Below are 13,962 nucleotides of genomic sequence, written 5' to 3'. Positions count from 1 at the left end.
ATCTCTTCATCTGCTGAAATCCTTGAGCTTGTCAAAGCATTGTAGCATATTCCTCGTAAACACATTTCATTTCTGACACAGAAAAGAGTATTTCTACGCATGTGAGATAGAGTAAGATGCCTCTAAAAGGACCATTTGTAAAAAAATACTGATATGCTCTATTCATTTAGGTCTTTTAGTTCATACAAATGGAGCAGATTTTAAGTGTAGTTAGTGAAGTATGAAAAGCCACAATGCCATTTTACAGAATTGTGTGCTTCCATGTTCTCAGGACTTACAACTAATACCTGTAATATTTAGAAGTTAGGAAAACCCTTGTTACTGGCAACTCTGAATCCAACCTAGAATCTGAGAGATATTGCATTATTTTATGCTTTAGAAGTAATAATTCTGGAGTCAATATTTAATACCAATTGAGCTGAAGCAGATTCCAGATCATTTCCCTAACTTTGTAATACTTTCAGGACTCAACAGTAGTTAAAATACCTTAGTCAATAAATTTTTATGACTGGAAACTCCCACAAAGAACAGAATAGATCACCTGGTACAGGAACAGCCTAAAAAGGAGGAAGGACTGTTTAGTAACTAGGATTTTAATCTGGGTGAAACAAGTGAATTTTCAGATAATCATTCCTAACCTAAGAATCATTATTCAGCCTCTCAGATGGATAAAGTATCTATATATGCTATACTCAGATAACCTGGGGATAATGAAATGATGATCAAAAGATGACAGGGGTGCTTTTTTTTTTTCAGAAGCAGGTGCAGGTCTTCAAACACTTATTGCCCTAAATTGTAGTAGTCACAACATCAAGTTTCAAGAGAAAAGGGCTGCCTTGGCTCCTGGTGATGTTATCTCAGTAGGCTGCAAGATACTACTGCTAAAATTTAGCACAGGATTAAAAAAAAAAAGGAGGGGATAAGGACAGCTGAAAAATCATTTAATGAACTTTTATGTTTAGGTTCCTTCCTACCTATACTGTAGGACACAACCTGGGTACAAAGATTTTGAAGTGTTTTTCATATTTCCCAGAAGAAATAATAGACTATAACTATTCTGTGACTGTAGAGCTCAACATTTAGTTCCAAAAGTAGAAATATATGATATTCAGCAATAGATAAATTGAGATACTGGTAATTCCCAAGCGTCTTTAGGACTTGGATCTCTGCTGAGGTTGCCCAAAAAAGTGCCCAACAGTTCAATAAATTACGTTTTTTTTTTTTTCCTGTAAGGGAGATCTTAACCTGCTCAAAAATTGAGACTTACCTTAGGAGGCTTGCAGCAGTTCCTATACAATTGCAAAGAAGTTGCTGGTATTAGAGGTAAAACTCACAGGTACTAATGGCATTTGACCCTATACAGTTGCCAGTGGCTGGCAACTTACCCACTGGCTCCCTACTTTCCCCTTTCACTTCCTCCCCCTTGAAGAAGGTGGAGAATAAAAAGGGAAAAGAACAGGGGAAAAAAGGAACAAAGAAAACACTAACATGTAAACTGGATAAAACTGGGTAAGAGTCATGAGAAACATACTGGATAAAACTGGGTAAGAGTCATGAGAAACATGTAACTCATTTTGGCCTGAAAATGTTTGCAGTGTGCTCCGCATTTTCAATTTATTTCCGAGAACACATTTCTCTAACTTATACGGATGACTGACAACTTCTAGACACTTCTCTTTACGTTTTCATTTCTTCCCATGTTGCAGACAGAATTCTCAGCTAGATATTGAAAAATATAAGCCAACAAACAAGCAACAACAGAGGGAAAAAAAGACAAAGCAAACAGACTCAGCATCTTTTTACAGAACCACCTTTGTTTCTTCTCACAATTAAGTTTGTTGCATAATGGGTAAATTGGATTTAATGAGTTTCGCCAAATGGGTATCTCTCTGGGTATTCCCTTCCGATTCATTTAAGCAAACACAAAAATAATTCCTCACACAATTTTCCAGATAATCATTCAGAGTTCTTTTCATCTTGCCCTAGATGGGGAAAATAATCATTTTCTTTTCTTTGCCTCACCTTTATTTTTTTTATGTCTTCCAGTCGCATCCTGTCCCTCCTTGGACCGAAAGACCGAGATGAGCCAAGCTGGAGGTTTGTTAACCTGCAGAGTTAATCTCATTTGAAAGCTCTCCCTACTATTCATTTGAAGTACAGGAGCCCACAGGTTCAACAAACAATTTCCGTCTTTTGGGGCAAGGGGAAATCACTGCTTAGCCATGGGAATCCACATGGCCAGGCTTCACTTAAGCAACATCTGGATTTTCAAAGAGGAAAAAAAAGAATGTGCAAAACTGTATAATAGATGACAGATAATTGAACTGGCCCTCTGAAGCACACAGCAGACAGTTAATATTTTCCTCATACTGAACTGAAACACTCACAGTGAAGCTGCCTTGCGCTTGCTGTTGGGACTGCAGATGTTCTCCCAGTGTGTTACTTGCCTTGCCTTGTGTAGCCAAGGCTGCCAACTCATTCAGGCTCAAGAGTGTAAACTGCAGTTACCTCAAGGCAGCAACGGCTCATCTCACCATCAAATTATGGAAATTAATTTTGCTGGTTTCTCTTGAATTACTGTTTCATTGAAGGCTACAATTTGAAACCACGACCAAAACCTCGATGGCTCTGCAGTGAGACTGGACAAATCCTGTGTGGGTGACACGTGGGCTGCACGCCAAGCGTCACCGTTTGGGCAGCAAGGACGGGAGGTCTCGGGCGGCGCAGCCCAGCCTGGCAACGGGGCGAAGCAGCCATCGCGGAGCGCCGCCGCCTCGAGCCGCCGCCCGCGCGACGGGGCCGCCTCAGCTCGAGAAAAGGCGGGAAGCGCCGGCGGCCTCCGCGTGACCAGAACGTGGCCAACGGCCGCGCGACAGCAGCCGCCGCGTGATCAGAACGTGGCCAACGGCCGCGCGACAACGGCCGCTTCCCGCCCAACGGCCGCCGCGCCCCATTGGCTGCCCGGGCGGCGCCGTGCCGGAGGGGCCGTTGGGCGCGAGGCGGCGGGCACGCGACATGGCGTCGTGCGCGGCGGCGGGCGGCGCCGCCGGGGAGGAGGGCGGCGGGGCGCCGGCAGCGGGGCCCCCCCGCGAGGCGCGGCTGCGCTGGCCGCCGCCGCCGCTTCCCAGCGTGAGCGAGGAGGGCGGCGAAGCGGCCCCGCTGCCGCCGCAGTGCCCGCCGCACCTGGACGCCGTGCCCAAGCGCGACATGGTGGCGCTCTACTGCGACACGCTGCTGCGCGGCTGCAAGGTGAGCGGCGCGAGGGGAAGCACCGCTGCTGCCTGCGGGAGGGGGCGAGAGCCGAAACGCGAGCGAGGGGCGCGTGCTGCAGCGCCCGCCGCGCAGGGATTGACGCTCCGGAGGGTGCTGCCTGCTAAAGACGTGCTGCTTCGGCCGGCAGTGGGGTTTGGGTGACAGCTCTGCGTGTCAGGAAGGGCCTGGCCACTGACGCTGGAAATACCATGTCACACGCCTTATGTCACTCATACGCCATTAACGGTGTCTGGTTTTGTTATGTATTCGGGATATTTAGGGAATCACAATGCTAGTTCTCTGTGAAGTGCTTTGTATGGTCAACAACAACAGACAGATTCAATGTAGTTCGTTAGGTAAGCCATAAGAACTATGTAGTCAGTTCTATGAATGTCATAATAAAAACCAGAAAAAAATGAAGTATACTGGTAGCAGCTATTATTGTTTGCCTGATTTCAAATCAAAACCCAGTCAATATCATAGAGCATGAGAATATAGCACCTAAGAAGGAAAAGGGAAATGAGCTAACTATTTTTTCAAAGATAAAGAAAATCCTCCTGGTTTGAAGCTGACAGGAAGATTTCCACTCTACAACATGGACAGGTAGCGAGCAGCCAGCTTTGTGGTTGTGCCACTCTCGGTTGGAAAATACTTTCAGATTGTGGTACTGCATAGTGTCAGAATCGTTACCCCAAGTAAATTATCATTTCTGACTTTGTATATGACAACTTCCTATACTTTCTCACACTTCCTGGAGCTTGTGGAGTTTGAGATGTTCAATAAATGGCAGCTTTGAAGAAATAATTAGTGGCACAAAATGGCACAGAAATACATAAGTAATTTTGGAATATTCAATTCTGGAATAAGTCTGCAATTCATGTTGTGTTAACGTGATAAATCTCATCTCAATACAGATTTTTATTTTCTTTTGACCTTTGTCTATTAGCTTTTCATAGGTAATGTAGAGATAACATAGATCTTTTGTCCTTAATTCTTAAAATAGGCAGAGGAGGCTGGCGATGCAATGAGCAAATACCTTTTGGAAAAACTGAAGATGAAAGAAAACTGGCTTGGAATCTGGAAGGCTAATCCAGACCTATTCTTCGTTAATTCAGAAGATTTAGTTGTACCTTCTGTTGGAATACTTGTTGAGGTAACTTCTCTGGCTGTCTCTTATCTTGAGCTCTGATGCATTTGATGATTCATGCAAACTAATTTTAGAATCAGTAGGTTAGTGACCTATAATAAACAATTTAATATATTTAGTGTAACAGAATTATACCCAGGGTCTCTTGAAGTGAAGGAGGTTATCTTTCTGTGAGATAGAATGAGCATTACTAAATACAGCATGTTATGATGGAAGTAGATTTTTTTTTTCTTTAGAAAGAAAACTAAGCTTTTATGACTTCTAGTAAGTAAATACTTGCAACTCAGGATCAAGTTCACAGTCTTCTCTTAGATAAGATAAATTGATTGAAGTCTTTTAATTAGAAATATTTTGGCTTTGAATATTCCGTGGTCTCGCTGAACATTCTCCCATTTTTTTCACACTATAAAAATGATGGCCATGAGAATTAGATGTATTTTAGAAGTAAGCTTTCCATTATGATATGCAGAAGTAATATGACCGTTTTCATACACATTGTATCTTTGCAGTCACTATATGTTCAACTCTTTTTGCTCACTTACTTACCTATACAGATTGTTAAGTTCTCCTTACTGATGGTTTTCCTCATAGTCAGCCATATAGCTCTGGATGTACCACGCTTCTGACTAAACTTTACTGAACTTTACTGACCAGGATCATTTACTTGGAGCATCTTTTGAAAAACAAAACAAATCTCAGTACATATTTAATTTTACTGTGACTCTTCCTGCTTAGGATTTCGTTGGAGAATTTCCATTCAGACTTTTGTGAAGATCACCATCATAGAGACTGAACCTGGAAAGTTTCATTCCAAAAATGAAGCTTCATCAAAAATGGAAGCAACTAAGACAAGTTATTTAGCGTAGAAAAGCTAAATAATCTATTTCTATTGTTTTCATAACTTTGAGTCACAAGCAGTGGGTAAAATAACCATCCTTTAAAATACAATTACAACTTTTGGGACAGCTTAAATGTGCTTTTGGTGCCTGCTTGTAGACACTGGTTTCTGTAGCTACCTGATAGCCTTATTTTTAATGTACGCTGTACATAGCTTGCAAATGACTCACTCATATCTTCTTTTAATTCTTTCCCAGCAGAATATATAAGATGCTATTTGCACAAATAGTGACTCTTAGTTTAATATTGCAGACCACTTTTGTATGGGAAACTTTCAGGAATTGCGTTAAAAAAAAACTGCTGAGTTGAATTGCAAGCTCATACAAAAAGCCCTACTTTTATCATGCTTTTTATGTGTATCATGATACTAATATAAAGACGTACTGAAACTGATATATGTAGCCTTTTCTTTAATTTAGGTTACCTGGAAACCACCTCAGAGTTCATCATCTCAGATAAAAGCCTCTGTATCTGTCGTTGAACCATTTGCTTCTAATATTGCGAATATGCCAAGAGAATTGGTAGATAATATTTTGGAGGAGTTGGACCATTGCGTCCCTTTGCTGGAAATCTACCCTGTAGAGGGACAGGACAACAACGTGTTTGAAATTGCTCAGGCTTTGGATATCGTGAGGTATTTAGTATATTTTGCACTATTTTACCGTTCATAGCTGATAAAACATTAACTAACGAGCTGCATTTACAGCAGGACTATTGGAAAGGTTACTTTGTTTTATAATTGCATAAGAGGAACCCCCTCAAAAAAACTTGGATCTGAGGTGTGGTAAAAACTGAAAATGTATTTTGAGAAAGTACATGTCATGTGCCTAGGACTTATTTTACAGGATGCAGGATGGAGATGTGAGTCTCTTACTGCTAGAATCTCGGTGTCTGTTTTCTGCCTGTTCCTTATGGTCGGTGCAGCATAACAAAGGCTGCTTTTTCTGTAGCACTTGCTCATTTTCTTCTTTCTCACTGTAGCAGAGCAGCCCAATGTCAGTTGGTACCAGCAAGCTAACAAAAATGCACCACTCTTTCTAGACTGCACTGGAATAAGTGCCCCCGACCCAGACAGAGGTGTGATTTTTTAATTTTTTTCCCCCTCCACCCTCTTCCCCGCCTTTTCTGTTCCTGCTGCCTTGCCCAAGGGATGAACTAAGCGGAATTCCGCTCCAGAAGTACCACAGAGTTTCTGGCTATTCATGCAAAGAGCCTGTCAGCTCCACCAGCCAATCTAAATGGCTGTATTAGCACTAAGGAATTTTACTGCAGCTGTAAAAGGTCATACACTGCTAACACTGCAGTAAACACTGCTGCTACTGCTCATCTGTTTTCCCAACATCAGTTGTCCCCAATGATCCAAGTAGTTTGGGTGTGTGTATGTGTGGGTGGGTGTTTTAAGGCTCTCTCTTTTCAGGATTCAGGTTACAAACTAGACAATCACAAAAATTAGCTTATTAATTAAGGGTTGTTCTTGTCCCTTTTGAGACATAACTCACAAGTGGTCTGGGATTTCTTACTTGCTTTTATTTTTCATTTTTAAAGGTAGATCCTTACTTACTCCTTTAAATCAGATGCATTATAGTTCTCTTAAGAGATCTTTTGAAGACAAAAGATCTTGGAATTGCCTTATCTTCTTTCTCCCTTTTCCATTTGTAATGAAAAGACTACGAGAGGAGTCTTTTAGTTAAAGAAACGGAAACCCAGCTTTGCAAAAATAATTTAAAGAAAGGCAGTTTCTCCTCAGTCTGCTGCTTCTGATATGTTTAAGTTTCAAGATTCCTTTATGAAAATGCAGCATTAAGCATCAAGCGTCTGTGAAGAGAAAAACATCTTTGTGAGACTTCTGTAGGTACAAATAAAAAATTTTGAGATTGCCCAGCAGATCTTGTTTTCACGCCAGCTTTATTTCTGGGTGCTATATAATACGTGGATGTGTAGAAGAAAATTATCCTCTCTGACAGCTGCCTGTTCTTCATGTGGACCAGAATTTATTTTTTGTTACCTTTGGAGGATCGTCTGAAAGTTCACAGCAACGTGTTTGGAAGATAGTGGGAAAGCATTTGGTGGTTGTATTTTTCTCTTGTGTATTCCAAACACATCTTGCTTCACCCCAAAGATTGGGTGGTATTGAAGGTAAGTAACAATACAGTGGAAATGTGCTATGACCTACATGCCCATTTCCATGGAGAACAATTTTGTTAGTACTTACTTAGTCTTACCCTTTTTGTCAGCTATGTAACTTTGAAAACATGTTATGGAAATTTTCTCTCTTTAGGTACTTAAAACAAGCAAAAACAGAGACAAGAGAAATAGAGATGCAGAATTAAGCAGGTTTATGTTGCAGGAAACTAGATTGCAGTGTTGTATATACTGAGTCCCACTTTTTGTGGCTTGAGAATTTAGTGGAAAGTTACAATTAGCTTGTCAGCAAAAAAAAAATACTGGCGCTGTGTTCACTTACGTATTTTCATGTGAATATATCCTACAGATTCTTTTATGATTTCATTTGGAGGGACTGGGATGCTGATGAAAGTTGTGAGACATATGCAGCTCTGGTAGAAGAAAGAATTAAACTGTAAGTATCTTATCAAAATATGTATCTTACCAAAATATGTATAGTTCCTCCTGTTTACTTCTTGCTTTTTAAAGCTGGTGTGATATTCAGAATGGAAGTATTCCTGCTCCACTGGGTCACCGTTTCAAGAAACATCTGGAGAAGTATAAAATTTTGCGTTTGGAATTGATTCAGTATCAAAGTAACATTGAAGAAGAACCCACAGAAGAAGAAGTTGTGGAGTGCTGGAAAAAGTACTATGAACTAGTAATGCTGTGTGGATTGCTGAAGATCTGGGAGGACCTGCGCCTCAGGTAACCTCAAGTTATCAGCTACTTGAAAATTCCAAACAAAATCTATTCCAAGGAATGCTTGTTGCTTTCTATCTTCAGAACTTTTTTTTTTGTTAACAAGTAGCAAAATGTAGAAGTCTAATATTTGCTGTTTGTATATGTTGTTTATGGCGTTATTACAGAGAAGTGAAGTGTGGTATTGCCCTTTCCTGTACAGCTGTTGAATAGGCAAAATTTGAATCTCTCTTTTCTTGTTGGAATAAGGACAGGAGTATTCTGATTCATTGGCAGTTTCAGAACTAAATTACATTCCAAGAGGGGAGGTGTGTGTATTCACACTGCATAAGTGAGCAAAATTAAATAAGGTTAAAATTGCAGAGTCAAACATTTAGAGACTAGAAATGTTAAAGATGTAAATGTAAAAAAGCGCTGCTACAGTTCCAGCAGCTGCCATACTGCATTGCAGTACTTGGACCAGGCTTGATCACAGGCTGGCTATTTTTGGGCCTCCTCCTAAGGAAGCAACCTGGATCTATCTATCAGTCACTCTTTTTCACGCAACTACTGAAATTGTTTGCAACAGTGTCAGTCAGCAGGGTTGAGCTTACCAGGTAAGGTTCTGGGAGGCTAAAGAGTGGAAACAGGCAGCTGCGCACTGTGAGCTTGCACAGTTTAAAGGTACGAAATTTAATCCATCTCTTTATGCACTTCCAGAGCAAACTGTGTTTTATTCATCCCGGTGTCCATTAAAGAGTTACATTTTTTAATTGGACTCCAGCTTTTTTAATGCAGAGGCTAAGTGGCACTTGCTTTATCCACAATTGAAGTATTAATAAATGCTCATTTAATGCATTTTATTATAAATAAATGTTTACACTCCATCACTAAGTATATTTAATATTTTAGCCTGATCTTTTAATAGTGTTATGATGAAAGTATGTAAGTTTTTTTATGAAAACTAATGACTGAATTATTCCAACACTTACTTTTAAGGAGCAAAGTGCTACTGTAACCACTTTAGAAGTAGAATTAAAGTCAACAATGTTGGGTGGAAAAAAAAAAAAAAGATGGCTTTGGATTGTGTACTGGAGAACCCTGGAGATTGATTTCCAGGTCATTTAGCAATGTGTAACTACTTTGAAACCGTAGTTTTTGATGCCTGCGTCTCCACAGACTAAGCTGCAGATGCCTTAAGCATAACGCACAGAATGTAAAGGGCATACAATTAATATGTGAAGCTGGCTTAAATCTTCTGTCTAGAATCACATAAAAAATCTGTCTGTCTCAGGGAGAAAGTTCTTTTTTCCTCAGGTAGCATAAGCCCCTTAATTTTGACTAGAGTGATTATGGACCAGAAGCCCTCATGACAAGAAATACAGCTTAAGAGGAGGAGTTGGGCTGAAACATATTGAGCAAAAAAAAATCTCTTTGGTATCAGGCGCAGTATAATGAAGAGTAAATATTTTATGCTTTTTATCATAATTTGTCCTTGTATTTTTAGATAACTTGCTCTGTTTTAATTCTAACTTTTACATGCACAGTCTTTGTTTGTCCTGAGACTAGTGAGCTCTTATCAGCACCTGGTATTTACAGATTCTTTTTCTCCCATTTCTTAAATTTATCTCAGATAGTCTTTTCTTCTGGTAGTAGAACTTTGAATGTCAGATTCTACCCTTCCGCCCACTACAGATGCTTATATTGTACTAGCAAAGCTCATAGTTCAGATACTGCCAGATTTCTGAGTCACTGAAAGATTAAAAATACATATACATATACATAAAAGTTTATAGTACTGCCTTGGAAAATATTGCATCACTGGGAATTTCTCCCAGAAGTTTTCTGCTCTAATACAGTTCCCACATTGAGAGTTTGGATTCTAAATCCTCAAATTCTTTCTCATCACAAAGTCCCAAAATGGATCAGGTCTGCAAAGAGAGGGAAGGAAAGGTGGAAGATAAATATATTCGGAAAACACCTTCAGGAATGCCACTTATTGGAAGCTTTGTCCACACAGTAAATGAAGCAGCAGTCCTGTGTAAAATGAGTATAATTAAAATCTTAATCAATCCACCTCCTTGTTTGTTTGTGGTATTTTCTGAATTGATGGAGCGGTTGCACATGAGACATTGGGCACATTTCTGCTCAAGGCAATAAATTTAGCATAACTTTAAGTCATTTTTCATATGCATTGAAATGTGTTGCTTAAAAGTTAACTGTAGTACATAGATTTCTTCTAATTTTCAGAGCCCATGGACCACTGACCCCAAGGATACTAAGGCGCAGGAAAGGGTACAGAGATGATAGGAAAACTGTAACTCATACTGTAGCTAAAACTATGACAGCTGAAATGGTAAGGGAAACTTTTTCCTTATTCAAACTGTAGAGGAGTCAGCTAAGCTCTGCTATACAAAACCAAGATCAGTTGGCACTTGAGGTGCAACACTGTTTTGTTCTGAATTTGCTCAAATCTAGAAAATTGTGCTCTCTCTTTCCTGTACAGATTAAGAACTTTTCTCTGGATGCTGCACTTCAACATCATGAGAATTTGAATGCGGCTTTAGAAAGCTGTTACAGTGGAGACACCGTCATGATTTTTCCAGGAGAATATAAGGCTGTAAACTTATCCATGTTAACTGAAGACATTATTATTAAAGGTTAGTATTGTGTTCTTCTTAATTTATCTCCAAAGCAGTCCTGATCAGTAACACTCAGCAAAAGGTCAAGGAAAAAATATACTTACAGGGCTTTTAACTGGATTAATTTGTAATTTTTAACTGGATTTTTAATAATTAAGTTTAAAGTTTTAAAGTAAACTAACAATTTAAGAAACCAATTTAAGCATACTTGTCCAAGTATTATCCTTCATAGATTTTTTTTTTTCCTGATACTATAAACTCTTTCCCTTTCCATCAGGAACTGGAAAACCAGAAGAAACCAGGATTGTTTCAGAACCAACTCATGATACCTTTGTGGTATCCAAAGCTCAAGATATAAAATTAATGCACCTTACACTGGTACAGCAGGGCACAGTTGATGGCATCGTGGTCGTTGAATCTGGCCACATGACAATAGCAAATTGCGTGTTGAAGTGTGAAGGAACGGGAGTCTGCGTGCTCACAGGGGCCTCTCTGACCGTGACAGACAGCGAGATTACTGGAGCTCAGGTACTTCATTCTTGAAGGTCAAGTAATTAAATTTGTTGTATGAGAAAGGTGAAAGTTCTAGCCAGGTGGGTTCTTGAAATAAAGGACAGATCAATTTACCAACAGAGGAAACTCATCTCAAGCTGAGATTTTACTGTGAAAACGTACATGTAATTTCAAGTTAATTTTCAGTCTCTGTAGCGAGGCTGTTTAAGCTCTTCATTAGCACATCAATCCCTGTTCAGACTGCTATATTCATTTCTAGCAGGGAAAGTGTTGCCAAAGATTATTGCTTTCCCACTTAACTTGCCCTGATGAATTGCCTATTAAAAACAGACTGAATGCTGCTAAGCAGTATTTTCATGCTTGACACTATCTGTGCACTGGAGTTTAACATATTATTATCTCTGGAACTGTAGCTTTTAGATGCTAAATAGCCAATGTCACCTTTCCCCTCTGCAGCCTGCAATCTGAGCAGTTTGCAGAACTGTGCTCTTAAAAGCTTTACTTCTCAACGTCAACTTACAATATAAGAACACGACCTACAGAATTTCAGGATGCTATTGCACTCAACTGTACTCTGCATAATGGATTATTTTTAAATAGTCCTTAGAAGCAACGTTAAATTGGATTTAATCTCTTTGTTTAATGAGCAGGGTGCTGGTGTTGAGCTGTACCCAGGGAGCACAGCCCTCTTAGAAGGCAACAAAATTCATCACTGCAATAATACCAGAGCCAGTGAGACTTCACCTCGTAGCCTGGGTGGCATTAATATTAAGGTAACAATTTATGGTCTTTTTGTGTAAGAAGAGATAGCTTTACAGTTACAATTCAGAATCAGTTTTGTAATTTGACCTGAGAAACATGGAGCTTATTCTAAATTAACATTGAAGTACCCCAGTAAAACTCTTCAGCCAAAGTCTTAGCACGTCATACGCATCCTGGAAAATCCCTGGGAGAAGCAGAGAAAAGCAAGTGACTTGCATGCCGTCAGGAGAGGGGCTCTTCTGCTTGCCAGCACCAGAGGGGCAGTCTAAGGCATGTTTTCTGGTCACTGAACGTGCTGTTTCTGCAGAGCTCCTCAAAATACACTTAACATTTACTTTTTTTGCAGGGCAGTAAAAGCTCCCCTATTGCTCTTGTATAAAATAACCTGTTGCTCCAGGGCTCTCACTTAAGCTCTGTTCTCTGCTCACCTTACACTACTTCCTATTGAAATGTTGTCTAAACTTGGAGAAGACAACAGCTGTTAAGGTGAAAGTTTTAACAGATGTTGGATTGTATTTAAGAGCTGTAGGACTAATATTGAAATTAAGTATATTCTCTTTAAAACTGAACTGTTCAGTTTTGCATTTTCAATATAACTGGGCTAAGAAGTTTCAGGGGCCAAAGCAAATACTGTCTGGATATAACAACTACATTCTCTTCCCACCTCTGTTTAGTACTGCCATGTGTCTTTCAATGTTCATCCTTTGGGATTCCCTGACAGGTTGTTCCAGTCCCCAAACTGAAGATGAAAAATAATCACATTTTTAGCAACAGAGGCCACGGAGTCACCATTCTTCAGCCTACTGAGATACCTGCATCAGCAGAAGGGGTTGGGGAATTGACTGCCTCAGGCGACGCAGAAGAAACGCTTTCCAAATTAATGCAGGATTTACGTTTGGAGAAGAATACTAATACACTTGATGACATCAAAGATATCGCTGTAGTTCATAGCTAGACGTCCAGAGTCAAGGGGCATTTAGCTTTAACAATTTCAATTAAAGAAACAGTGTTTCACATTTACTTACGACCTCTTCACTAGAACTGTACGAAATTCTGGACATGCTTGAGCTTTACTCCAAGCCCAAAGCTCCCTCCACCTCCCCTCTAAGTGACACTGTGGCCACATGGAGACTGGGGTGGGCGCAGCTTGTTTTTAACCTCCTTGGGCTCGGTAACAGATGATTAAATGGTTCTGCTTTTGTACAAAGGAGTGCCCACAACCACCTCGCTGTGTACTCCTGGGGACACCGAGGCCTAGAACACCAAGTGCATGCGCAGACAGGAGGGAGACAGGCCAGTTTGCTTGTTTTTCCATATATTTCATGTATATTTGAAAGAATGAAATATCCAGGTTCCTGTGCTACCTCTCCTCAGGAAGAGCTACCTCTTCAGCCCCTGTGCTGCCAAGCGCTATGGAGCGAGTGCTAGGCCTGGAGCTGGCTGGGAAGGAACCAACTGTTGCCTGTTAGAAACAGACACCAACTGCTGCAGCAAGGCCAAACATGCAGTTTAGTAGTGAACGACAACATAATCCCCACCAATTCACATTCTGTAACTTGAAAGTAGTTTGGCAGAGAATGGCTTTAGATGATCAAGAGGTTTTCTTCAGAAGGCTGCCTACTGCCCACAACCAGACCTAATCACACAACAAGTGGGTTTAAAATCTAAATCCAAATAGATGTTATAGCCCATATAACCCAAATATGACAACTCTAGCATATGAGTCTCGAAAACACTTTATTAAGAACAAAATAACACAAGTTGTGGTAAATTCCTTAACAAGGGGACAGTATCTTACAAAGCTGTGCTAGTTCTAGGCAACTGAAACAGCAAACACTGGTAACAAGAAAGGACACGAGGAAACACAAGGGCTGTTGTTGGGGCAGGAGGACCCGATTGAACTCC

The 13,962-nt window shown here is 40.3% G+C and overlaps 1 protein-coding gene across 1 annotated transcript; it reads left to right on the top strand.

Annotated features, from left to right (window-relative positions):
• Positions 1–3,128: 3,128 nt before the first annotated feature.
• On the top strand, positions 3,129–13,077 carry SHCBP1L (SHC binding and spindle associated 1 like). The gene is made up of 10 exons (XM_088524489.1): positions 3,129–3,249; positions 4,256–4,405; positions 5,716–5,930; positions 7,788–7,874; positions 7,949–8,167; positions 10,391–10,496; positions 10,647–10,800; positions 11,060–11,310; positions 11,946–12,068; positions 12,779–13,077. Exons 1-10 carry the CDS (start codon positions 3,208–3,210, stop codon positions 13,010–13,012), a joined length of 1,581 nt encoding a protein of 526 aa, XP_088380615.1. The 5' UTR covers positions 3,129–3,207; the 3' UTR covers positions 13,013–13,077.
• The last annotated feature ends 885 nt before the right edge of the window (positions 13,078–13,962 follow it).

The sequence above is a fragment of the Tinamus guttatus genome, unplaced genomic scaffold (assembly GCF_059628265.1).
Source record: "Tinamus guttatus ecotype Peru unplaced genomic scaffold, ASM5962826v1 Tinamus_guttatus_pri_ptg000211l, whole genome shotgun sequence".
Classification (NCBI taxonomy): Eukaryota; Metazoa; Chordata; class Aves; order Tinamiformes; family Tinamidae; genus Tinamus; species Tinamus guttatus.
Note: the sequence above shows the minus strand (reverse complement) of the source record. Positions and strands in the feature narration are given on the sequence as shown.